Source organism: Castor canadensis, chromosome 7 (assembly GCF_047511655.1).
Source record: "Castor canadensis chromosome 7, mCasCan1.hap1v2, whole genome shotgun sequence".
In the NCBI taxonomy this organism is placed as follows: domain Eukaryota; kingdom Metazoa; phylum Chordata; class Mammalia; order Rodentia; family Castoridae; genus Castor; species Castor canadensis.
The window spans coordinates 104,671,253-104,696,804 of NC_133392.1; the positions used below are offsets into that span (position 1 = coordinate 104,671,253).

General features: G+C 37.9%; 1 protein-coding gene across 1 annotated transcript; it reads right to left on the reverse strand.

Annotated features, from left to right (window-relative positions):
* Positions 1-1,847: 1,847 nt before the first annotated feature.
* On the reverse strand, positions 1,848-25,311 carry LOC109680922 (cystathionine gamma-lyase-like). The gene is made up of 12 exons (XM_074079766.1): positions 24,976-25,311; positions 21,598-21,679; positions 20,726-20,821; positions 18,562-18,671; positions 16,274-16,405; positions 12,163-12,220; positions 11,548-11,625; positions 10,403-10,555; positions 8,778-8,899; positions 6,371-6,423; positions 2,593-2,731; positions 1,848-2,357 (listed from the first exon to the last, which is right to left on the reverse strand). The coding sequence occupies exons 1-12, from the start codon at positions 25,294-25,296 to the stop codon at positions 2,331-2,333; spliced, it is 1,371 nt and encodes a 456-aa protein (XP_073935867.1). The 5' UTR covers positions 25,297-25,311; the 3' UTR covers positions 1,848-2,330.
* Between the last annotated feature and the right edge of the window lie 241 nt (positions 25,312-25,552).

Sequence of the window (25,552 nt, forward strand, 5' to 3'; positions counted from 1 at the left end):
TTTGGGTGATAGTAATCTTATAGAATTTTAACAGTGAATTTAATGAACACAAGGTTAGAATGGAATTGTGCACAATGTGCCCTACAAAGCACCTCAGTGAAAGTCCTGTCCTAGAAGTCTGACCTCATCTGACCTGACCAGAATGGTTGAGCAGTTATGTTCCCCTCTATAAGCCACTTTGCAGCACATGCACCATGAGAGGCTGGGGGACGGGGTTTACACACTGAATCATCTTCTAAGTGTTAATGGAGGGATACCAAATAGCTGCAGATAAACTTCATAAGCCCTAATGAACATAATGGTGCCTTCTCAGGCTGGGAGGAACAATGCCTAGAACATGGTTAATTTTATGTGTCAACTGTTGTTTTTCCAAACACCAGACTAGATGCTGTTGTAAAAATAAAGGAGATTAACCTCTGTAATGTGAGGAGGCTTTATCCAAGACCTTAAGAGTGAAGAGTGAGACTTCCTTAAGCCTCCAAACTGCAACATATAAATCCTGCCTGTATTCTAGTTTGCTGTTCTGCTCTTTAATTTAGCAGTAACTGTTAGTTATTAGAATCTGCAGTTTACCAGTCTGCTGCCCAGGGATTTCACATCAGACCTCTGGCTTTCATGAGCGTGTGTGCACACATGCAAACACACACACGCACACACACACACACACACACACACACGCACACACACACACACAAATATACACACCCCTATTAGTTCTGCTACGCTATCTGGAGAGCCTGACTAACACGGAATTAGTTACTCAGCACTCCTAGCAGCCCTGAGACACTGAATATACTGACAATAGCCAGACCATAAGTAAGAAAATAGAACTTTGATCCACCTGTCCAGGAAATCGACCCCGTTATTTACAATAAACCATGCAGAAAGTCAGCCTGTTGTAAACCCTACTTGAAAGGAATCTAGATTGCTATCTTCATTGATAATCCAGAAGACTAAACAACAACTTAGTTAAAAACCGGCCTTAGATGGCCAGGATTTGATTTGTAACTAGACAGCTTGCCTAAGTTTTGTATCTGCTTCCAATTTAAGACCAACTAGAGAAAGACTGTTATGCAAGCCTAGCCATTCATATCATATGCCTGCTTCTAGTTAGTTCCCCTCCATCTTCCCCATGTCAACAGCCTCTGCTCAGGCACACCTGAAGCATTCCTGTTTTCCAGTCTAGAACTTTCCCACTCCTTTGCCTGTCTTTGAGTCTCTGAGGAAAACACAAGTCATAGTGGCTGACACTCTGGCTATCACAAGCTCTGATAAATAACCTTTACTTTTTTCATTTGGTTGGCCTTTGTTTATTTCCTCAGCCGCAAGGTCAGATGGCAAGAAATCAGGTCTGCCAGAATACAGTAAGATATGACCTGCCTCAAAATGCTGCTGCCTCAACAGACAAAAATTATAGACTCTCTATGTATAATAATTCAGAATGTAGACAATACATAAGAATATGTGTTCTCATGCATTCCTACCCAGCACTAAGATTCATCAGCTTCTATGATATCCTAAAAATTCTAAGATTTGAGACCAATATTCAGTTAAGTTTATAAAAATTAATATAAGAGGTAGAGACCTCTAAGAGCAGTCATTGGAGATTGAAAAAGACCAACCAAGAATAAAGATTAATGTCACATAATATAGGATTATCACAATGGGGGCTGGAGGCATGGCTCAAGTGGTAGAATGCTTGTCTAGCAAGTATAAGGCCTTGTGTTCAAACCCAGTATCACTGGGGAAAAAAAACAAACCCTTAGATCAAGGAATGTCACAATGAGATGCATTTGATAATTAGATTTATTAAAGACAAAACAAACCAAGTAATAGGTACAATCTTAAATCAATAGAATTTCATAATAAGCTTTTCAATTATTTGAATTTTTGGCTTATGATAATAAACGTAAACCACTGCTTTGAATAATTTTTTCAATATGCAAAAATCACAATCGATTAAAGAACATTCATGTAATAATTTAACTTCAAGAAACATCAAAAATGATCATTATATTGTAAACAGCATCAAAATAAATCTTTGATGATGAAAACAAGAACATGATCCCAAAAATCAGCACGAATCTCTCCTCCTTCAGAGGCAAATGTATAACAAAAAAACATCAACAGCATTGATCTATCAGTTACAATAACATATACAGAAAACTGTTTTTTAACAGGGAAGATTCCTGGAAGGTTGCAGTTGTGAAAAGTAATAAGGTGCCTTAAAATTTTCACTTGAAATTTCTGCAAAGGCTCATTAATCGTCTCACCAATAATTCAGATTTGATCTTCTCAGTAAAGCAGCTTCTAATAGCAGTTCTGGAATGCTAGTTGTGATTTCCACTTGAAGGGTGCTATATTCACAGTACAAGAAGAAGAACATGTTATTACACCTATCAGCAGAGACCATCCCTCCAAGAAGTCTCTTCTGAATACTTCCACCCTTTAAGTCTGCTTTTTGAGTTTCCTGCACATTTATCTACCATGCTTATTGCAGGAAGGTAAAACCTTTATAAGTCACAGTGAGGCTACTCTTTGTAAATGTAATGACCCCAAGATTAAACACACATACACACACACACAACTTACTGCTGCCTTCAGAGCCTGTTCTAGATCTTCTAGCAGGTCTTTCTCATCCTCTAAGCCCACAGAGAGTCGAATCAATGTGTCACTAATTCCAAGAATATCTCTGTCATTCTTTGGCACTGATGCATGGGTCATGACTGCCCTGGAAGAAGATGTAAGTAAATTTATGTCATTATATTGTAATGCTGGAGGCATATTTCTGTCTCATATGTTGCAATTACCTTCAGGTTTTTTCTGCTCCAAATATCAAAGTTTCTATGCCCTTATAATTTTTCAGAGGTAAAAAATGAGGAATTATCAGCCAGGTTCTGGCCCTTCTGAGGTAGATCAGGAAAGACAACCTAAGACCACTATTAGTAACCATTGAGCATCAGCAATTCCAGCTTATAAACCATGACACAGAAGCCTTGAGGAATTTTCCAACCTAGAAACTCATCACTATCAATATGCATAAAAGTACACATCTATTATATATCAGGCACTGGAGTAAGAAATTTTTTTTTTTTTTTGGCAGTACTAGGGTTCGAACTCAAACTTTCTAGGCAGGTGCTCTACCACTTGAGCCACTCCACCAGCACTGTGTTGGGTAATTTTGAGATAGGCATTAGCTTAGGGACTCCTTACAAGGTGTTTGCCAAGGCTGGCTTTGATCTGTGATCCTCCTGATCTCTGCCTCCCGAGTAGCTAGGATTGCAGGTGTGAGCCACCGGTGCCTGGCCTACAATAAGAACTAAGAAACCAAGAACTGTGAGATATTTTCTCTTCCTTGGAAAACAAAGCAATAGCTAAAGACTATGACAATTTCCAAAACAGAAAAAAACAAACAAATGTGGACAAAAGAACTGTCAGAGTAAAGAGAAGGAGAAACCCTTCTGCATTGAGGCACCACGGAGGAAAGACTTAAGTCTTACTTAGCCCCAGTGTGTTCACAGCCACCAACACTCCTCATTTCCCCACACACCATAGATGAAACCAATGCCTAAACTGCTTTCTCATCTCACTTTAGATTCATAGAAAAAACCTGCAGTTGTCATCTGAGAAAATGAAATGGATGTTTGTTTCATCACTGTAATGGAGTTTTTACACACAAACATCCTCCTTAAAATGTTCTGCCTAGGCAGCCTCTTAATTCCTTAATGGAGAGAATACATGTAGAAATAAGAACTCAGGCCTCAGAGACCAATAAACTTGGGTATGAATCTTATATCCTCCACACATGGGTTTGTCGCCTTGTAAAAGTTACCTGTCCTGAGTCTATTTCCTTATCTGAAATAATACCAGGTAGCACCTACTGTGTATTTACCTTGAGGCAAACACTCTACTAGATGATTTGTTTGTGTTTTTTAATTGTTTAAAAACTTGATAAAAATTGGATATAACTTCTTTTATAAAACAAATTTCTCATAGGCACAAATTGAAGGAAGGAAGGAGGGAGTTAGGAAATGCAAGAAAGAAAGAAGGAAAGAAGGGAGGGAGGGAGGGAGGGAGGGAAAGAGTGAAAGAAAGAGACATGCTGATGTGTGGTCAAGTAGTAATGATGCCTGCCCAGTAAGCACAGGACCCTCAGTTCAAACCTCAATACCACAAAAAAAAAAAAAAAAAAAGAAAGGAAACTTGTAACTACAAATACCTGGAATGTAGCAGATACCTAATAAAAAATAATAATTCATAGTAGTAAACATTTATTTTGCCTTAGTAGCATTAGCTGTTAAAGGCATTAGCTATTAAAGGCATTAGCTTAGGGAGTCCTCCCCCACTCCCCTCATCCCCCTGCCATGTTCTCAAATCAATCATAAAAGCTGGGAAATTGAGATTTACAAGGATATATAACTTTTCTAGTCTGGAAGACTTAACCCAGTACCTTGGCTTCACTTGCTCTCTTCCTTATTGCAATGCTGCTTCAATGGTGGCAGAGATGGAAAACAAAGAATGAAGGGTAACAGAACAGACAAGTCAGACTAAATCTACCTGTCCACTGACTTTGGGGTTAGCCTAAGCAGGATGTCTCAAGGCCAAGAAACTTTAAACCAAATCCCTAAATAAATTAGGAGACATCTACTTTTAAGGAGGAAGCCTTAAAGCAATACACATTTCATTACTGTGAAAAATTAAACAATTTCATATGCCAAGTGTGCCCTCTTGTGCATCCTGACTTACTAGCAAGCATCTTCCTGAAAGTCTATAGAAGCTATGTTATTTGGATTCTTTCAAATCATTATTTAGATGTCATTTTTTTTGTGAGATTATCTGACTCTCTCTACAAGTATAGGCTTTGAGAAGGCAGGAAATATGGCTAAACTTTGGTAATCCCTGACATCTCAATACAATCCTTCTAAGATATAGTCATTCCAGAAATGTATATGAAAATTAAAACACAAAAATCATATCATGTGCATTTAGAATATTGAAAATTATTACCTAATCATGCTGGCTTATCTTGATAATGACTACAATATATACTCACAGCAACATACACAAAGGGCACAATACAGCTCAAAATGCTTGATAGGACAGAAATAATCAGTAAATGATAATCAGTGTTTTAATTATTAATAACATTTTATGGATTAAAAAAAGTGAAGTTTAAAGGTACATAATTGATAGAAACACATATCAAATCCACATCTGGCCTCCTTTTACCTCCACTCACTATTTTCAATGCAAAGCCTGAAGAGTAAAGTTGTCATAAAGTACTCTGCATGACATTTCAGTAAATTGACTAAACTTTCTGGACTTCCTTTCCTCGTCTATAAAGTAAGCTGTTGGACTGCATGATCTTAGGCTGCTGCCTATTCTAATACCCTCTGGTGTTTTACTGAACAGATGAACTGGTTAGGTTAAGTACTGGGCAGTCTGGAATACCAACTTTGGCTGTATCTTGCAGACAACATGGAGCCTGAAATGCTTATCCTATAAAGAAAATAAACAGACTTGACAGTATCTAGTAGTGCATTCTCTGACAACCAAGGGCATGAAGGAATTTCAGGTACACATAATCTTCTTTCCCAAGGAGCTTGGATAACAGCTTTTCCAGGACAAAGTCTCCAGCCTCCCTTCCAAGGCCAGGTGAGGTAGAACAGGTAGACTGGGTCAAAGGTCAGAGATCCTAGAATATAATTATTGCTGGAACTCTTCAAGGCAGAACAGGAAAGGAAGCAACATCTGGGAGGACACAACTTACTAACACATAGCCCACCATTACATTTTACCAAGGTCTCCTCCTGACTGAATTACAGTCCATTCAGATTAGTAAGTGCCATACTATTCTTATTGTTAAATATCTTCAATTATTTCCTTAATTTTGTCACATTCCATTTTCACACATCATTAAGAATGACATCAAGTGGAAGACACTGAGAGTTGCTGGGAGCCAGTGGCTCACGTCTATAATCCTAACTACTCAGGAGGCAGAGATCAGGAGGATTGCCGCTTGAAGCAACCCTGGGCAAACAGTTCTAGAGACCCTATGTCAAAAAAAGACTACCACAAAAAAGGACTAGTGCAGTGGCACAAGCAGTAAGAGCACCTGCCTAGCAAGCATGAGTCCTTGAGTTCAAACCCCAGTGCTGCCTCAAAAAAAAAAAAAAGACACTGTATGTTGATTGCAAAGGCACACACCCATAGTCCCAGCACTTGTGAGAGTGAAGCAGAAGAATCACTAGAGAGGAGTTTGGGAACAGCCTGGGCAACATAACAAGACCCCATTTCATTTCAAAGTAATAATAATAACAATAATAACCAATCAATCAATCAATATTGAGAAAAACAGAAATAAACTCACGGAAGCTCAGCAAGACTTTCAAATCCTCCCAAACTCTCAGCCAGAGTAAATACCTGCCAAAGAAAAAACAAATTTACATCTTCCAAAACAATAAAAATACAAAAATCTTGAAAGTAAATGTTTTCAATGAGATGGTCGTGATGGACTGGTGGTGTGGCTCAAGTGGTAGAGCACCTGCCTAGCAAGTAAGTGTGAGGCCCTGAGTTCAAACCCCGGTACTGCCAAAAAAAAAGAAAGAAAAGAAAAAGAAATGAGGCGGCTGTGGCATAGAGGGGAGGGAGAACTGTGGCAATTACGTAAAAACTCAACATGAGCAAGAAACTCAGAGAAAAACCGGGCACCAGTGTAACAGGATTATGCCCGCAATCCCAGCAAGAGAACGGGAGAATTGGGGTTTGAAGCCTGCCCTAGCAAATAGTTCAGGAGACCCTATCTTGAAAAAACCCATCACAAAAAAAAAAAAGGCTGGTGGGGTGGTTCAAGGTGAAAGCCCTCAGTACAAACCCTAGTACAAGAAAAAAAAAAAAAAAGAAGAAGAAGAAAGTCTCTAACAATGATTTCACCAATTGGACATGCTATTTTTGAATACTTAAAACCTGAAAAGCTGTCCAAGGTGAATCTCCTATAGCATCCTAAGTTGGCCCTATACTTAAATATCTACCACATTTACCAAGCTGTATACACTTGCTAATATGCACCACTTATTAAATTAATATATCCATTTTACTCCCTAGTGGAGTAGGGGGAAAAAACCTCAGCTTTTGTATTTAGTTTTTGCTATGGCTTGTCTCACAGAGGTTTGCGGGCTGGAACCTTAGTCTCCTGTGTGACGGTGTTGGGGTAGTAGAATCCTTAAGAGGCAGGACCCAGAGGAAGGTAATTAGGTCACTGAAGCACTTCTCTCATGAATGGATTATGCTGACTCTGGGGAGTAAGTCAGGTTTCATGGGACTGGATTAGTACCCGAGAAAGCAGGCTGCTATATAGAGTGAGCATAGCTGCCTCCAGTCTCTTGGCAACTTGCTCACCTTGTGCCCTTTCTGCATGCATCTAGTTCCCATTCTGCTTCTCTGCCATGTTGTAATGTAGATAGGGAACCTCACCAGGATTCCACTGCCATGCTGTTTGGACCCTATATATACCAGAATTGTGGGCCAAGTATCCTCTTTCTAAGTCACCCAGTGCTGTGATGGTTTGAATGTGGTTTGCCCACCCAAAGCTTCATGTGTTGGAGGCTTAATCTTCAGTTTAATGGTGGGGCCTTTAAAGGTGAGACCTAAGGAGAGGTTGTTAGGTTACTGAGGGTACTACTAACCCAGGCAGTCCTCTGAGTTAGTTCTCATGACAGCAAATTGTTTTAAGAGCAAAGCTGACTTCTGAATCACTCTCTGCCTTCCTGTATGGTGTTGTGATCTCTCACTCCCCAAATGGATGGGCCACCTGATCTTATACTTTCAAAACTGTGAGCTAAATAAACTTCTTTTCTTTATAAAGTAGCCCACCTCAGGTATTCCATGATAGGATTGAAAAAAAAGGCTAACCTACCAAATCTCAAGCATTTTGCTGCAACAACACAGACTGGGCTAAGCTAATGTTACAATATCATAGAATTTTATAACTTTTTTTTTTACGGGTTGTTCCTATTTTCCCCAGACTATCCTAAAAGTCATGGTCTGAAGTAATCCTCCTACTTTAGTTTTCCAAATAGCTAGGATTACAAGTATGTGTCACCATCCATGCTTAGCTTAATTTTATAAAATGTTTTAAAAATTACTCTCGTAACTATATTAAATTAATACCATCTTTCTAAATTTAGAGACAGATCTGAGACTCCAGAGGAGCTTTGACTAATCTGGCTGAAATCTGTTCATTATAGCTGAATCATACGATTCAAATTCTACTCCATGAGGTCAAGGTCAGCACAGTGTGTAGAGTTAAATGAGCCTCTCCTTTGGGGCTAATGAGAGCTTCCTGCCTTCTGAAAATTAGACTAAGGCCTTCTCTTCCCCTTGCCCCACGCATCCTCTTCCCTCCAGCCTTGGCAGTGCAGGGGTTGGAAAGCCAGTCATGGAAAAGACTTCAAAACAATCTGAGCACCAGCTTCACATGACCTTGAGGTTTCACATAGTAGTCCACTTCAAAAGTATTAGCTTTTAAGTAAATTTGACAACCAATGCATTAGACTTGTCTCTCTCCAACTGAATGTAAGATGTGGGAAGTTAAGAAATGGACCCATTCAGATGTGTGCTACTAAGCCCCTAGTGGTTTGCATCATTTTCAACCCAATGCTTTCACAATGAAGTTTATGAATTTATGGCCTGCAGGCACAAAATCTAAAGTGAGAGATAATGAACGAGTGTAAGGAGGTCTTACCTCTACAATTTAAAAACTTGTTTGGAAAGGTTACCTTTAGGTTCTTGAGGAAGGTCTCAGCATGTTGAAGAGTGCCCTTAATATAAAAGCTGATCATCCCTGGGCAGCCTGTGCACTGACGCTTGGCCAGCTCATGCTGAGGATGAGAGGTCAGCCCTGTAATCAGAAGGCATAATAAAAGACTTGGAGTCAAACATGCTATTTTGAGGGGGAAATTCACTGTTCACTTAAGTAAACTGCACAGAAGCCCAACAATGAGGGAAATGCTGTGTTCACATCTCACTATTGTTCTGGTCCCTGCCTGCCTCTCCATTTTATGTTGACATATATATCTTTTCTACTCTTTCCATGCTCGGGCCATCCCACCTTTCTTATACCAGCAGCCCTGGGCTCCCTTTCATCTTAGAATCTTTGCACATGCTATCACTTTAATCTGGACTCCTCTTGTTAATTACATCCTTCTGTAATTTCTTTTTTAATATGTCTGGTCCACCAGACTATCTCCATAAGAACAAATTTACTCCTTTTGTTAATACTGGATCCTAATTCCTACAGAAAATCCTGGCCTGTAGTTGGTAATTAATAAACATTTGTTGAGTGAGCCCATGTCCTTTTAACATATGCTATCTATTCTTCAGGGCACAATTCTAAACCCTTCTTCCTCTCTCCATCAAAGATATATATCAGCCAACAGCTCTTGGCTTATCTAATTTCCTTGAGGACAAATCTTCACTATCCTACATAACCAAACTACATGACTAGATACCTCAAAAAGATCTAAAAAAAAAAACCAAACAAAAGAAACTCAGCCACCACAGCTAACTCCACATGTGCATTTCTAGATGCTGAAAGGGGTGAGGAATTGAAAAAAACAAAGTTAGAACACCTTGGGGGAAATTTGGGGCTTAAGTGTCAAGTCTCAGTGTGACAAACCTGCATCAGATTAAAGATAGAACTAGTGCTGAAAAGCAGACTAACAAAAGTATAAACTAATAAGGGTACGATATTGCAATGTTGGAATGAGAGTGTACAAATCTTAAAGCTAAAGACCAACACAGAAACACCTAGCATATTAAACTAATTTCTTTTGCTGCTGTTGTTCTCACTTTTGTTTTTGTTTGTGTTGAGACAAGGTTTTGTTATGTAGTCCCAACTGGCCTCAAACTCACAATCCTCCTGCCTCCACCTCCTGAACACTAGGATTACAGGTATGCACCACCATTTGTAGCCAAGACTCATTTCTTAACACTCAAGCATCCACTAAACTGTAGGAATCCCAAAGTCAAGATCGTGTATCTGCTTTACACCAGACCTACCACAGAGCCTGATATGGCAGTGTTCAACAATAAGTAAAATGGGTGCTGGTGGATCATATCTGTTATCCTGCTACTCAGGAAGCAGAGATCCAGAGATCGGTTCAAAAATACCCAATGCCAAACAGGGCTAGTGAAGTGCCTCAAGCTGTAGAGCACCTGCCTAACAAGCAGGAGGCCCTGAATTCAAGCTGCAGTACTACCAAAAAAACAAAAAATGAATAATAAATAACACAAGAATACATGAAAGTTCATAATTACAAATAAACTTTACATAAGCAAAATGCTCAGGATAACCTTAAAGTCTTGGTCTGAGCATATCTTCTTAGAAATCAGATGAACATACCAGGATAAATAACCTTTTCCACCCGGGGATTAGATTCCAGGAACTGGGCAACTGCCATTCCGTTTTTGAAATGCTTCTCCATTCGGATATGTAGAGTCTTCAGACCTCGATTGCACAGGTAGCAGTCAAAAGGAGACGGAACCGCTCCAAGAGCTGAAAAATGAACACATCTTGGGGTAGTCTGAAGGTGGAGTGAGGCCCAGAAAATTCTCATCATAGTGACGCTGAGAAACTAGCTACAAAACTCAACATTGAGTTTTACAGGAGAACCTGGTATAACAAACCAAGCGTGAAAATGAAACATAAAATATACTTAAGAGAATTGTGCTTTAAAGTAAGATGGTAAATGTGTACCCTTTAAATTAAGTAAAAACACAGAAATATGAACTTTTCAAATATGAAGACAGTCCTCTGATTTTTAATGACATTATACTATGCATAGCTTAGCCTTGCATTTCTTTGAAAAATTACTGTAATATACAGAGAAAAATAGCAGTTCAATGACATTAATGACTGAACACTCTAACATTCTATTTAACCTTCACTTAAAGCAACTGATGATTTCGCTTGCACCAGGACACACACCTCAGTCCTACTTTTCATATGGGAAAAGCCATTTATCAAGCAGTAAATTGGCTTCTCCAAGAAGGACATTTTTACTCCTAATTGTGTTTTTATCTTATCTGTCAAATTGCAATAGTTAAATCCTATCCATACTTGAGATAAACAAAACATAAACAGGAAATGGTGTCAAGATATCTGTTGAAAACTATAAATTGAGACTGCTGGAGTGGCTCAAGTGGTTGAGTGCCTGCCAAACAAGTGTGAGGCCCTGTGTTCAAATCCCAGTACCACCCAAAAAAACAAAAAAATCACACCTGTAAGTTATATTCTATTTAAAATTAACCACAATTCCAGGTACAAAAGGTATAGTATATGAAATGCAACATTTCAAATGTTTCCTTGGGTCATATCAAAAAGGTTTGCTATGCTATAACATTTATATAAGCATTTTTTCTACTTCCCTCTAAAAATCAGAATTTTTTTTTCTCTCTAAATATTTTAGAACATTTTGTGCAAATACAAACAAATACCAAATGGACCCACTGGTGCATACAAGGAAATCCAAGCTTTTTAATACTTACAATTCTGCAAGAAACGAAGCCTACTATGGAGGTCTTCAGAATTAACAGACACTAAGCCCATTATAACATCAGTGTGGCCTAAAATAAAGCAAAAAATATTAATGGTTGGTAGAAAACTTCCCTAGTATGCATAACGCCCTGGGTTTGATCACTATGACCCCAAAATAAATTCATTCATTCATTAAATAAAATTAATTAATTAACATGAAAAACTATGTTCATTTCTCATGTCATAATTTTCAAAATATAACTTTTGGTGGGTGAGGGGAGGAGGGAAGCAAGGAAAAAGGCCTATAGAATAAGTTTAGGGACACTACAGTTTGACAGGAACAATAAAGTAAAAATCCTGTAAAAACTAAAGGTTTCATTTCAAGCTGCCAGCAGAATAAGAGCATAACCTTTTATAGTAAATTTGAATCTTTTTCTCATGAATCACAAACATCACTTTGTCCCCATAAATGAAATCCTATATTTAATCAAAGCACATTTTTTTAGATTTCTACATGAGTCACAGACAAAGCCTATATAACAATAGAAGAAAAGGAACTAAAGTGTCAAGTATTTTATTTTACCTATCCATGGAAAAGAACAAAGTGAAGACTGTGCATATCTTACCATTCATATATTTTGTTGCAGAATACATACAAATATCAGCTCCCAGAGCCAAAGGCCGCTGAAAGAAATGAAAGCTTTTTGCTTTAAATGAGAAATCATTTAAAAATATGCTTCATCATCTGTCTATTTACAGTTGTTAATTCCATTCCCTTTCTATTCAAAACTAGCTTTGCAATAGTATCTACAAGTTCAAATTTTCAAGGATCTCTGATACTACTTCCCCTGGACCCCGACCCATCAAATACACATTAAAATAAAAATTACTGGACCCAGGGTGGAATCTGAAGTCACAAGTTCCATGAAAATAGCAGTCAGACACAGATCAACAGATCTCCTGAATCTGTTTCTTTATAGCAGTTTGCTGATTGGCCCCTAAACTTGTTATCTACAGCAGAAACATAGGCATTTTTATGACTCATTAAACACATAAAATAGTTTGTGTAACACTCAGCAAATTTTTTTTTTTATTTTTTTGGCCGGTACTGGAGTTTGAACTCTAGTCCTTGCACTTGCAAGGCATGCACTCTACCACTTCAGCCACACCTCCAGGCTCTCTGCTTAGATTTTTGTTCATTAAAACCTTATGGGGGCCTAGAGTCATACCACCCCAAACACCCCATATCCTCCGATCTCGGAAGCTAAGCAAGGCCAGGCCTGGTTAACACTTGGAGGGGAGACTGCCAGAGAGCTTCAAGTGCAGTAGGTTTTTAAAATTAAAATTAAATTAAGTTAAAACGCAAAAACAACCTTATGAGGTATACTGTGAGCACAGACTTAGTTTGTTATCTTGAAAGTTAATTACTCTTTTAATGTAGTAGTTATGACAAGTACAAAGTCACTTATATACAAGTTTGCTTGAATTGTTTTCTCCTGTGCAATTTTGCTAAAATGTCCTTTTTTTTTTTTTAATTAAGATAGATTCTTGCTACATAGCCTAAGCGTACCTCAAACTTGTGTTCCTCCTGCCTCCACCTCTCAAATGCTGGATTGCAGGCATGATCATCACATGTGGCTATAAATGTCTTTGTTTATGGTGAGAGTTAAAGTCATGATCAGCTTATCCACTAAACAGTATACTAGCAACACCTTCCCGTGTACATTGACATAACAGTGTATATACACATCTTGGTATCACCAGAGCCATTTGGTGTTTGGAAGGCATTAGTGTGGGTGCTGTGGGACCTTTCTATTGAGGGTGATTAAAAATAGGATGTAAGTTATTACCAAAGCACTCTGCTTGTGCTTGTTCATTTCTAGCACTAACATTCTGCAAACTCCCTGGCCAAAAGAGAAGGAAAAATAAAAGCCAATCCCTAACATCTGTTGATCTCATTATGTCCCAAGAACCATGCTAAATACTTTATACAACACAAAATAATTTACATAACTCAATAAAATCAGTTATCTTGTAGGGCGTTGTGGTACATGCCTATATCTCAATACTCAGGAGTAGGAGGCAGGAGGATCAAAAGTTCAAGGCCGCCTGGGCTACATAGCTAAACATGTCTCAAAAAACCAAAACCAAAAAAAAAAAAAGCCAGTAAGAACCAAGGCTCACACTCAGGCTGCCTGAATCCAGAGGTGCTATTCTGTAGTCTGAAACTTACACTGGTGTATTCATTTTGTTTTTGTTTTTTTGTGGGACTTATGGAAGATCCCAGAGGACAAAAGGCAGAAAAGCAAGAGAATATATTCATATATTCAATTTTGGTGAAGGTAAGGCAATGAGAGGACCTTTCCAGGGGGAGATTTGCTTTGTGATCAGTACATACTGCTGTCTCAGGATAGTGTAATTCTGATTAATCAACTAGAATTGATCCAAATTAAAATGGAACAAATTCCAATCACTGGCTTGAGAAAAGTCTGCAGAAAGGTAGAAAAACTGGACCTAGACAGGCAAGGTGGAGCACACCTCTATAATCTCAGCACTTCAAGTGTGATATAGGAGGATCTCAAGTTCAAGGCCAATCTAGGCTACATAGTGAATTCTAGGCTAAATAGTGAGACTGTTTGAAGAAAAAGAAAGAGAGGAAGAAAGAAAGAGAAAAAATGGACCTACAGGTCCAGGCCTGATGGGTAACTGGGGCAGGGCCAGGCTAAAACATTCCTGCAGTCTCTTTGGGAATATACACTACTCACTGTATTGTAAAGAAAGCTATCCTAAGCTATATTGACTAGCCTAATGTAAGTGGCATATGGACTGACAGAAATGAATCCAAGACTGAAAATCACCTGAGACAAGTAGATAATATGCGGTTATCACTAGGAAACACATTGTTTTGCCTGACACAAAAAGCTGTCAGAGCTACACCATGAGCAAAAGGTAGATGACCCATGAAGCTATCTGAATGTGATATAGCCAGTTAGTGAGTTTCAGGAAAGAAAAATAAAACGTGGTACTCCCTCAAATCAAACAGAGGAAGGTAAAGAATAGGTTTACACAAACTGCCCAGGAAACTGGCTGGTCACATGGAGGCAGCAGCCTGAGTCCACTTCAAGAGCCCAGAACAGAAGTGGGAAATGTAAACCAGTTGAACTTACAAACATCTGCCTAAACATTTTCTATAGAAAATGAGCTGGGTTCCAGGAACTCTGCAAGATAAAGAGGAACTACAGGAAGTGTACTAAGTATGACACAATATTAGAGGAAGAAAAGAGCAAGGAGAAGGCAATTCTTCACAAAGAAAGGAAACACAGGTTACTCAGAGAAAAGGCAGGAAGAACACATGGTGAAAAGACACACAAGTCAGTTACAGATACCATAGATGCTCCACCAAAAAGAACAAAACAAAAAAGAGAAAGAAACTAGGGGGGAAAAATGGAGAGGAACAGCCTACTGTATGGAATGTCGTGCTAAGGGAAAAGAGAGAGTTTAAAAATTCATGGTCTGAATTTTTGTGTCCTCCCAAAATTCCTATGTTAAAACTGGTCTTAAACATCACATTAGTAAGAATAGTCTTTGGGAGGTGATGTGTTCATAAGGGCAGACTCCTTCATAAATGGAATTAGTGCCTTTACAACAGAGTACCAGAGAGCTGCCTGGGTTCTTCCACCTGTGCAGACACTGGGAGAAGTGCCATGGAGAAGCCAGAAAGTGGGTCCTCACCATACACTGAAACTGTTGGCACCTTGATCTTGGACTTGGCCTCTAGAACTGTGAAAAATCACTTTCTGTTTATAAGACTCCAGGTTTACAATATTTTGTTTGGCAATACTGGGGTTTGAATGTATTTAGTTATAATAGCCCAAATGACTAAGACAGGAGTTATAATATAAAACAAATGAAGTAGAAACTTCTAATTCAAGTAAGTTAAAGATACAGAGGCTGTGGCATAGTCTATGTGGTGCTGAAGGGAAAAAAGAAACTAGAAAGAGAGAAGAAAGAGAAACTAATAGATGTGATATGTAATGAGATGTCATGTCATTAAGTTTACCTCTTCCTTTTATTTTGAAGGCTTTAATCTGGCTAATTTATAATCTACATGAAAATACATGAAGTCTGAATGAAAATATGAATGTTTTATAACCAATGGATAAACATTTAAGTGCCTACTATGTGTAAAGCACTGGCAAATGCAATTATATAACATGGTCAATTTCTCTCTCTTTTTTTTTTGGCGGTACTGGGGTTTTTGGACTCAGGGATTCATGATTACTAAGCAGGCACGTTACCACTTGAGCCTCTCCACCAGCCCTTTTTTTTTGTATTGGGTATTTTTGAGATAGGGTCTCTTGGACTATTTGCCCATAGCTGGCATTGAACTGCAATCTTCCTCATCTCTGCTTCCCAAGTAGATAGAATTACAGGTGTGAGCCCCTGGCACCCAACTAATATGGTCAATTTCTTCATAGAGTTTACGTGTCCTAAAAGGGCTAGAAAGCTTTAATGTAGGCAAGACTTTACACAGATACCACACAAATGTTAATTTAGACTTGAAAAGATACAAACTAATAGTTTAAGAACATGTCCAAATTTAATTATTTGTCTCGTCAATAATTGTGACTAAATTTCATGAGTTTGATGATTTTAATGTAACCTAGTCCTTTCCCAATTACAGATACCTGTGTAGACTATTATAATCATACCAAAAAAACCCGTATCTTCATTTACCTGGAAATATGCTGACATAAAACTGTTATCCACAGCCAAAATAATGTCTCCATGCTTATGGACTATATGTGCACAAGCTTCAATGTCAATCATCTTCAAGCAAGGGTTTGTGGGGGTTTCAACCCAGACAAGCTAAAATAATTCAATAAATAACAATAGTTTGTGAAAATGTATTGTGCAAACACACATCTCATAGTTAAGCATACATCTTATATTTTGTAATAACCTAGGAGGCTTTTACATTAAATAATAAACATATGGACAATGAAGTGGAAGGTTCAAGTCTGAATCCTTTTGAGAGGCCGTAGCTAAGTAAATTACCCTCTGTCTTCCTCCAATTCCTAATCTGGAGTTGGTAATGCTTACCTTATAGAGTTGTTATAAGGATGAAAATGAGATAACATACATCTAAGCAAAAGAGTGCTAAGGCTAACTATTATAATTATTTTTTATAAAAAGGAGGCTTATTCCCAAAACATAATTTTATGTCTGGAAATTTTGTTCTGAACGATAAATAATATAGATTGTTTAAGAATGTATCATAGGATTTTTCATTAGTCAGAATTTTGCTTATGATGCCAAAAATATCTCCAATAGTTAAATAAACACCTAGAACTTGAAGAACAGCATGAGCTTTAGGCTGAAGGAGAGAAGTGACAGCCAGGAAACCTGGATGCAGCTCCAGGTTAAGAAGACATCCCTCAAAAAGGACAGGTGGAGTGGCTCTGATAGTATACATGTATACCTCCAACCCCACCACAATTTAGAAACATAGTAGATATTCGATAGTTACTGAAAAAAATAAAAGGAGGGAATTCTATTTGGTAAACAAGGTGCCAGTATATTGAATTACACTATCTGCAGCTTTCTTTTTTAAAGGGACAAATGATTCTTTTTTTATTAGCCATATAAATGGGCAAGAGATCTAATTTCTAATTTAATATACCTCCTACTTTAGAATTTTACTATAAAAAATATAAGGTAGTTCAAATTTTTAATGCATTTTCTATAAATTCTTGATTTATTCAAAGAACTATACAAATGATTCCTGGCTAAGAAATTATTACTCCTACAGATAGTAAAAGAAAAACAAATAAAAATGAAAAATAAGCAAATTAAGTACAAAATAGTTTTCATGCAGACTTAAAAAACTGACTTGAAATACCAAGTCTAGCATTTCAGAGGGGGAAAAAAAATCTATTAATTGAAGTCAGTAAAGAACCATTATATAAAATTCTCTGTACAAAACTTAATATATTCACAATTTGCTTTCCTGTCTAAGAAAGACTCAGACTAGCTATTTTAGTGTCTTTTCTTTCAAGAAAAATGAATAAGTTCCTTTGAAAACAAAGGCTAATGAGCAAAAGCTCAGCCCTGTGTTAATCTGCAAAAATATTGTATGAGAAAAGATTGTGATTTTTTTAGAATTCACTTGAACATAATCTTGGATACCTTTTAATTCTTAGCAAAAAGTTGAGAAAGGCTGACTTATAAAAGACACTGGTACTTTTATTCATGCAGAATTTAAATGAGGTTCCAAGAAAGAATATCACATCTTCCATTCACTCAGGAACAAAACACCTTCCGGTGACATACAAGCTTCCCAGGACTGAGGCTAAAGACTGCTGGTGGAGCATTGTCTACTTCTATTATTTGCAGCAGTATCCTTCAAGGCTCTGAAAAGGCCACTGTGCTTAGAGTTGTGTAGCTTGGCAAAATCTTTTCTATAATCCAAGCTCTGTGATGACCAGTTACCCATACTAGCTTGATAATGCAGTTAAGAATTGTGTGCTCTTGAACAGAAAAAATTTCTGTTGGTATTGGGATTGAACCCATGGCCTCATACATGCTAGGCAAGGAATCTACCACCATGTTACATCCCCAGTCCATGCATAGAAAATAACACTACCACATATCCAGGTAGTTAATGAAGCATTTCAATGCATTATCTCATTTAGTTTTCATAAGTACCTTTCTATGAAGCAGGTATGATTACCTTCATTTTACAAATAAAGAAAGTAAGACTACGGTTAAATAATTTGCCCAAAATAAGACACTAATTATGATAAAGATCATAATTTGAATTTCACCCCAGAATTCATATATAAATTTATAATCATTATGCTATAATGCCTGGAATATATCAGCCTATATTAATCATGTCAATGTTTCCAATGGCTTCTAATAAAATTTGTTATTCAGATTTAAATTATATCCTCTGGCAAACAGAAAGGATGAAAATAAGACAGCACAGAAAGGGCAGAACAAACTGAAAACTAGTCAGTTACCTTGGTTTCTGGTGTAATTGCTGCCTCTAGTAATTTGGTTTGGGAACAATCAACAAAAGAAATCTTTAATCCAAATTCACTTGCCACATTACTGAAGTACGTGTTCGTACCTAAGGCAGAGGAGAATCAGATAAAATGGAAAGAACATTATGTTAAGGATTGTTTGCTCTTTGTAAAACAAAAAACATTGTTTTTAAAATGTAAGAAATTCTCAATCACCAATTTTAGTTTAGTTAAGTAAATTGGAGATCCAGTATAGTACAGAATAATAAGACTTAGACTTTAAAAGTTCAAGAGTCAAATAAAACACATGTGATGCTCATAACAAATGACACAAGCAGAAAACACTTCTCAAAAACCTCAATCTCTACCCTTCAAACATTAAAAGAATGCTCCCTGAAACTCAATACCTTTTGTAACAAATCTAAAATAAATAAACCAGTGTCAAAAGAATGTTCAAAATAAACTTGATTATACTTTGGTAGCAGAAAATAACTCGTTATGGCCACGCTCTGGTGGCTCATGCCTGTAATCCTGGCCACTCAAGAGGCAGAGATCAGTAGGATCAAAGTCTGAAGCCAGCCCAAGCAAATAGTTTGTGAGACCCTATCTCGAAAAAACCCTTCACAAAAAGTGGCTGGTGGAGTGACTTGAGGTGTAGGCCTTGAGTTCAAGCCCCAGTACCACAAGAAAAAAGAGAATTTTGTTAAAAAAATCAATAATTTTCATCATTTTATACCTATGCTTGCAAGTTTTTGTGATACAATATAAAAGTTACTAAAGATTGAAGACTGCTATAACTTCAATTCGATGAACCATTATAAAAACCTAATGTAACAAGTATGAAACCATGAGTTCAAACCTCAGTCACATCAAAAATAAATAAATAAATAAAATACAAAGCAAAGTGCAGCTTTCTGAGAGATAAAATGATGACCAAGAACAAGTCCCTTTCTTCAGAAAAGTTAGAGATAACTTTTTGTTCAGATAGGAGATAGATAAGATGATAATATTCTAGAAGTCACATTTTGATTATCTGGAAACATTTGGAATTTATATATACATTTACAAAATTCTTGGCTGCTGTTTTGAGCACACAAACACACAAAAATCAGTTTTATTTAAAGGTGAGGACACAATTCAAAGGAACTAATGCAGAAATTTTAAAGTGACAGAGGCCAGTAGGAGAAAGGGACCAGGAACTAGAGAAAAGGTTAGTTCAAGAAGAATTAATTTTGAATGTAACACATATGTACAGGAAAGCAATGCGAGTCAACTCCCTGTATAGCTATCCTTATCTCAACTAGCAAAAACCCTTGGTCCTTCCTATTATTGCTTATACTCTCTCTTCAACAAAATTAGAGATAAGGGTAAAATAGTTTCTGGCTGGTAACAAGGAAGTGGGTGGGAGAGGGAGGAGGTGGGGGGAAAGGGGGAGAAATGACCCAAAGATTGTATGCACATATGAATAAAAGAAATTTAAAAAATAAATAAATAAAGGTGAGGACCAGCCAGTCTTCTCCCCACTCACCACTCACATAGCCAACATGTAAACTCTTAGGAATGGAAGTTCTTAAATTTGGATCCATGGATGGACTTCAAGAGGCTAATATGTGAGAACTCAAAGTTAAAATGCTAAACACTGGGTATAGTCTTAAGAACATGGTGGGGAGGGGGATAGGCAGGAAAGGCTCCATAGCTGTCAAAAGATTTTCAGAGTACCTTGAAACCAAAATAAATAAATAAATAAATAATAAGGAGGGGGTGGGGATGGGTAGGGCTGAATTCCTTGGGAGTGACCTGCCTTATTATTCCCCTCGCAGCAGGTAAAAATTTTAAACAACACTAAAACCCATTTTCCCTAAACACTATCTTCTCTAGAGCAGAATATGTCTAAAGGCTGATCAAGTCCAAATCCTATTCCAGCAGCTTTAAAACAATTCATATCAAACAATCTCTCTTATAAGCAGTTCCATAGCAGGAGCCCTAAGCATCTATGCTTCTCTTTTGCCAAGTCTGTGCCAGCATAGAGCTGCCTATCACAACTGTGAGAGAAAATAAATGATCTATAATACTGGTATTGTTGATAATACAATTTAAAGCTCACTTTTATTATTATCTTTAAAATATCATCTGATGCAATATGAGTTAGAGAGTTACCTACCTCCATATACATCATCCATGCAAATAATATGGTCTCCTGTTTTTAAAAGATGGGTAATCATCACAGTGGCTGCTGAACCCGAAGCAAAGGCCAAACCTAATATAAAAATCAAATTAGAATATGCCAAAAGACAGACCCAAGGGATTAAAACAGAAAACCTACAGTATTTACTTGCATTAATTTATGTCCCTCTCTCCACTGATGGTCAGCCATCACTGTTGAGTTGCCAGAAGTCCCTAATCAATGCCATGACAAAAGCCTACTTTCTACTTCAAGAATAACATATCCTTAATATATATGATATATGATGATAGATACAAATGACTCTTATTTTCTATTCACTATTCTGCCCTTACTTAGTATCATCCCTATGAAAAAATACAAAGATAATAGTAATCCTCTTTCCTCATGAAATAAAAAAGATCCAAGGAGTTAAATCTTAACTTCTGAGAGCACAGTATCACAAGGGTTGTTGACTTTTGCAAATAAACTTTAGTGCTATTCTTAGGCACAAATTATTAAGTGAATGAACCAGAATATAAGAAAGTTCATATTCTCATTAGTAGAGTTATAAAATTAATTTTTATCCATTCATATCAATAGCTTCCGATGACGAATGTAATCACACAAATACAAATAGTAAGTCCTGGTATTTTACCTGTATACATATTTATTTCTACAAGATGCTTATTATACATGTACATATTATACCATGTGAAAGACCTTAGGCAAAGAATTCAATGTCTTATTAAAACAAAAGTTTTATATAAGTAAATCATATTTCTTTCCAGTTCTGCACTCTGTGCCTCTGTGATGATCTCTATACATGTAAAAAGGATTCTAGACTCTACAGGGAAATGTAAGTCGCCTACTGTACTTAGCTCCATCCAGTGCTGCCACTGCTTTTTCCAAACAGTTCCTAGTGGGATTTCCAGAACGGCTGTAGTCAAAACCCTGAAAAAAAGAAGAGTTCATCCTAACAGCTTTAAGTTTATTATCAGAGCCCTATTGAAGATATCTCCACAAGTATGGGTTCTTCCTACCATAATGGTTCTCTTAATCATGATGTCTTAACAACAGACAGAAGTGTGAGTGTTGTGGCTGTGGTTATAATGGAGAGGCTTTGAAGATGATCAAACTGGGTTAGAATTATGTATCTGCCACTTATGAGCTGGGTACCAATAAGTAAATAACTCAACACTTTCAAGAGACCATCTCAATATCTGTGGGAGGGGGGATATAGATATCTACTTCGTGCAATTGTTGTCAGGATAAAATGAGATAAGGTATAAGTTCACTGCAAGTTTCATGATCCATGCTAACCACAAGACAAGTGGCAATTTTTAATATTTGTACAGCATCATTACCATGTTAGATTCACCTATTGTCTGGAGACATTAGGAAAAGGGAATTAAATATACTGGGCATTGGTGGCTCACACCTGTAACCCTAGCTACCACGAAGGCAGAGATCAGGAAGACAGTGGTTCGAAGCCAGCCTGAGGCAAATCATTTGAGAGACCCTATCTTGAAAAACCCAATACAAAAAACAGGGCTCACAGAGTGGCTCAAGTGGTAGAGTGCCTCCTAGTCAGCCTAGCAAGTGTGAGGCCCTGAATTCAAATCCCAGGAACACCTAAAAAAAGAAAAGGGAATTATATGAGCCAACAGAGTGACCTGGTTCTATCCTGTATTTCATTTCCTAAGAAATAAAAGATGCAAGTTCTATTTAGCACACAACAAAAAGTTATGAACAGACCCTACCATTGTGGTTCAGATCTTAGGTCTACAAAAGAGACTCCAAAAAATGGAAGGTTATTCTTGTGAAAGCACCATCACACGATATTTTTTAAAACTTTTCTTTATCCTCCTATTCCAGTTATGGTACCACAGTATATATATTCATCTAGTCATTTTATTTAACCTCATGACCTGCTTTAAGTAAAGTGAAGCCAAATGTTATAGGACCTCAGAGGTGTCACAGTCAGAAGCCAAACCTAAGATGTGAATATTGATTAAAAGTCCAAACCGGAATAGTTTTAACAGGTTTCATTTTTCCATTTATATACATGTGTATACAATATATGGGAAGAAGGGAGATGAGGAAGAATGATGGAGGGGGTGAATTTGACTATGATATACTGTAAGAACTTGTGTAAATGTCACAATGCATCCCCAGTACAACAATAAAAAAAAAATACATACATAGATATCCAAAAAAAAAAAAAAAAAATCCAAACCAGGCACCAGGTGGCTCACACCTGTAATCCTAGCTACTTAGAAGGCTGAGAGCTGGAGGTTTGAGGCCAGCCCTGGCAAATAGTTCATGAGACCACATCTCCAAAATAACCAGAACAAGATGGACTGGGGGTGTGGCTCAAGTGGTAGAGTGCCTACTTTCCTAAGTTCAAACCCCAGTCCCACAAAAATAAAAAATAAAACAAATAAAAAACTGTAAGTTTCCCCCCCTGGCTCATATAGCATATAACATAACAAAACCACTCCTTACATCTTGGTTTCTGATTTGGGAGCTCCCAGAATTACTAATAAAATCTTTTAAAAATTTCATTGTGTTGTTTCCTTGTTTTTGACAAACTGAGCAGACACTTTTTATAGAGCTTCAGGACATCCTCAGCACTCCTACCACAACCTCCTTTCAATCACCTGCAGCTGTACCCTCCAAGCCAAAGAAAAAAAGCTTGGATTCATGGGCAGTAGCCATAGAAAGGAACCATATGCTTCCACAAATACTCACTTGTGGGAGGAGAAGAAGCATATTTCAGCCTCATCCACTCAATGGATTTTCGAATGGAACTAAAGAATTAGAGGCCTCTCTTTCAGCTCTTCAAATTCCCTTTAATGCTTTTAACTGATTATTTAAAGGCATAAAGCTGACTGCAGATTTAAGCATCCCTGCTGGCCTTCTAAAAACATTTAATTACTAATATCATACCTGAATGGTTAACTTCTGGGCTAAATTCTAAAGCTTGGTTTACATTCAGTAAACCTACACAAGGAACAAACTGCATGCTTGGAAGAAAGATTTTCTAGACATTTTTACTCCAAAGTACAATAGCTACCAGTTGTAGAAGCGCCCTTACAACTCAACCTCACAAACCAAAGGACTAAGTCTGTAAGAGTTTTCCCTTGTCTTAAATAACACAGAAAGTATCTCATAATTAAAGTTTGGGACCTCTAAAGTTTATTTCACTAATTTCTTCTGAGCCCCAGTAACTTTTAAATACTCCAAAAATCATCTAGTATACCACCAAAAGAAAAAAAAAAAACTATGGAATATCAAAAGACTGTCACATGGGCTTTACGGGTCGTTTTTTGTATGAGTCTGGATCAGGTCTTTTTCTATAAAAAGTACAGAGAACCTGGCCTGCACTCTAACCAGGTTGTTGTGATGACGAAATGGAAATGTGTAAATGTGAACTCTGTGAAACAACACCAGCTTACCACTCAGTAATTATTATTCACCATTTAGATTTACAAACATCAGCAACTTATGTGGCAGGTACTTTTATTATCTCCATTTATGCAGGACTAATCTGAGGCTTGGATAGATTAAATAACTTCCTCAAGATTACCAAACTCAGAAATCAAGCCGATGTCCTTTGACTACATGACTTGTGCTCTGAATCACTGAACTACAATGCTTATGTGATGCAATGTGTTAAATTATTACCAGCACCTCAGAGTGGGATTCTAGAGGGTGTTTGGAACTGGCCTCCATCAATGATGAGCCTTTATTTAGCTTTGTTATTCAGAATAGTTTTGTTGTTAGGAATAGATAAGTCACACATGATTTGTTTACATATGTATCTGGCACATTGTAGACACTCAACAATGACTAACTTAAATACGGCTCTTGGGAATGATCTTAATTCTAGTTATCATTTGTCTAAGCTGACTCCTTACAAAATCTTTAAACTTTTTGCTGCTAAGAATAATTCAAAGAAGTTATGACCTTCGTTTTTTAATTGAGATTTTGCCAAAATCACATGAATTTCAGTCCAAATCATGGCAAATTCAATAAACTGCCCCTTCCCGTCCTGCTTATCAAAAGAAATAGGATCACTGGGCCAACTGGTACAAAGCATAAAGCAATGATTGCAGTGTAGAAACATCCTTTCAGGTGCCTTCCTAATACTCCTTATAAATCACTTGCATGCCTTGTTAATTTATAAGCCATCTCTCTTTTCCCGCCCAGCCTGCCTGGACAGCACCCAGACAGGCCCAGCTCACCGAATGCTGGCCGGGCGCCCCTTGCTTGAACGTGGTGGACAGTGAGATGGGAGGCACCATAGCCTGGGAGTTCCACTGCTCCGGTTCCTGGCCCGCATGGATGGCCTGCGTGGCGAAATGTTGGAAGCTAGGCAGGAACCCGTGCGAGGAGGCGTCTTGTTTCTGCATGCTGAACTGCGAAGGAAAGAGAAAGGTAAAAAGCGAAAAAGAAGTAAGTAGGAAACCGGGGCGTCGGGGCTGGAGAGAGCAGAAGCACACTGGCTGAGTCAACCCGCTGCGCACAAAAAGCCAGCCACCGAGACTCTGAGGCTGAGACTTCATTAGCCACCAAGAGGCTTGTAATCACCGCGGGGCGGGGCCGCCACGGCCCAATGAGCGAAGGCCCCGATGCAGTCTCCGCTCCTCATTGGCTGGCAGCAGAGGCGTTGCCTGGAGCGTCTCCCACACCGCCCATCCCGTACTGAAAGTGAGGGGCAGCAGGAGTCTGTGCGTCCACGTGGTGTTGGTCCCTGCAGGAATCATTCCTGAATGCCAGCCTGGGGAAGCTGCCATGTGACTCCTGTGAACCACCCGGGTG

What these genes read in the sequence shown, in the direction of transcription:
- LOC109680922 (XM_074079766.1), bottom strand. Translation starts at nt 25,296, where the DNA reads ATGAAGTCTCAGCCTCAGAGTCTCGGTGGCTGGCTTTTTGTGCGCAGC. An exon ending in TTATGTCAGCATATTTCCAG is followed by an intron (nt 12,221 to 16,273) that starts GTAAATGAAGAT and finishes CATTTCTTTCAG; the next exon opens with CGGCCTTTGGCTCTGGGAGC. An exon ending in CCTTCCTCAAGAACCTAAAG is followed by an intron (nt 6,424 to 8,777) that starts GTAACCTTTCCA and finishes TTTCTTTGGCAG; the next exon opens with GTATTTACTCTGGCTGAGAG.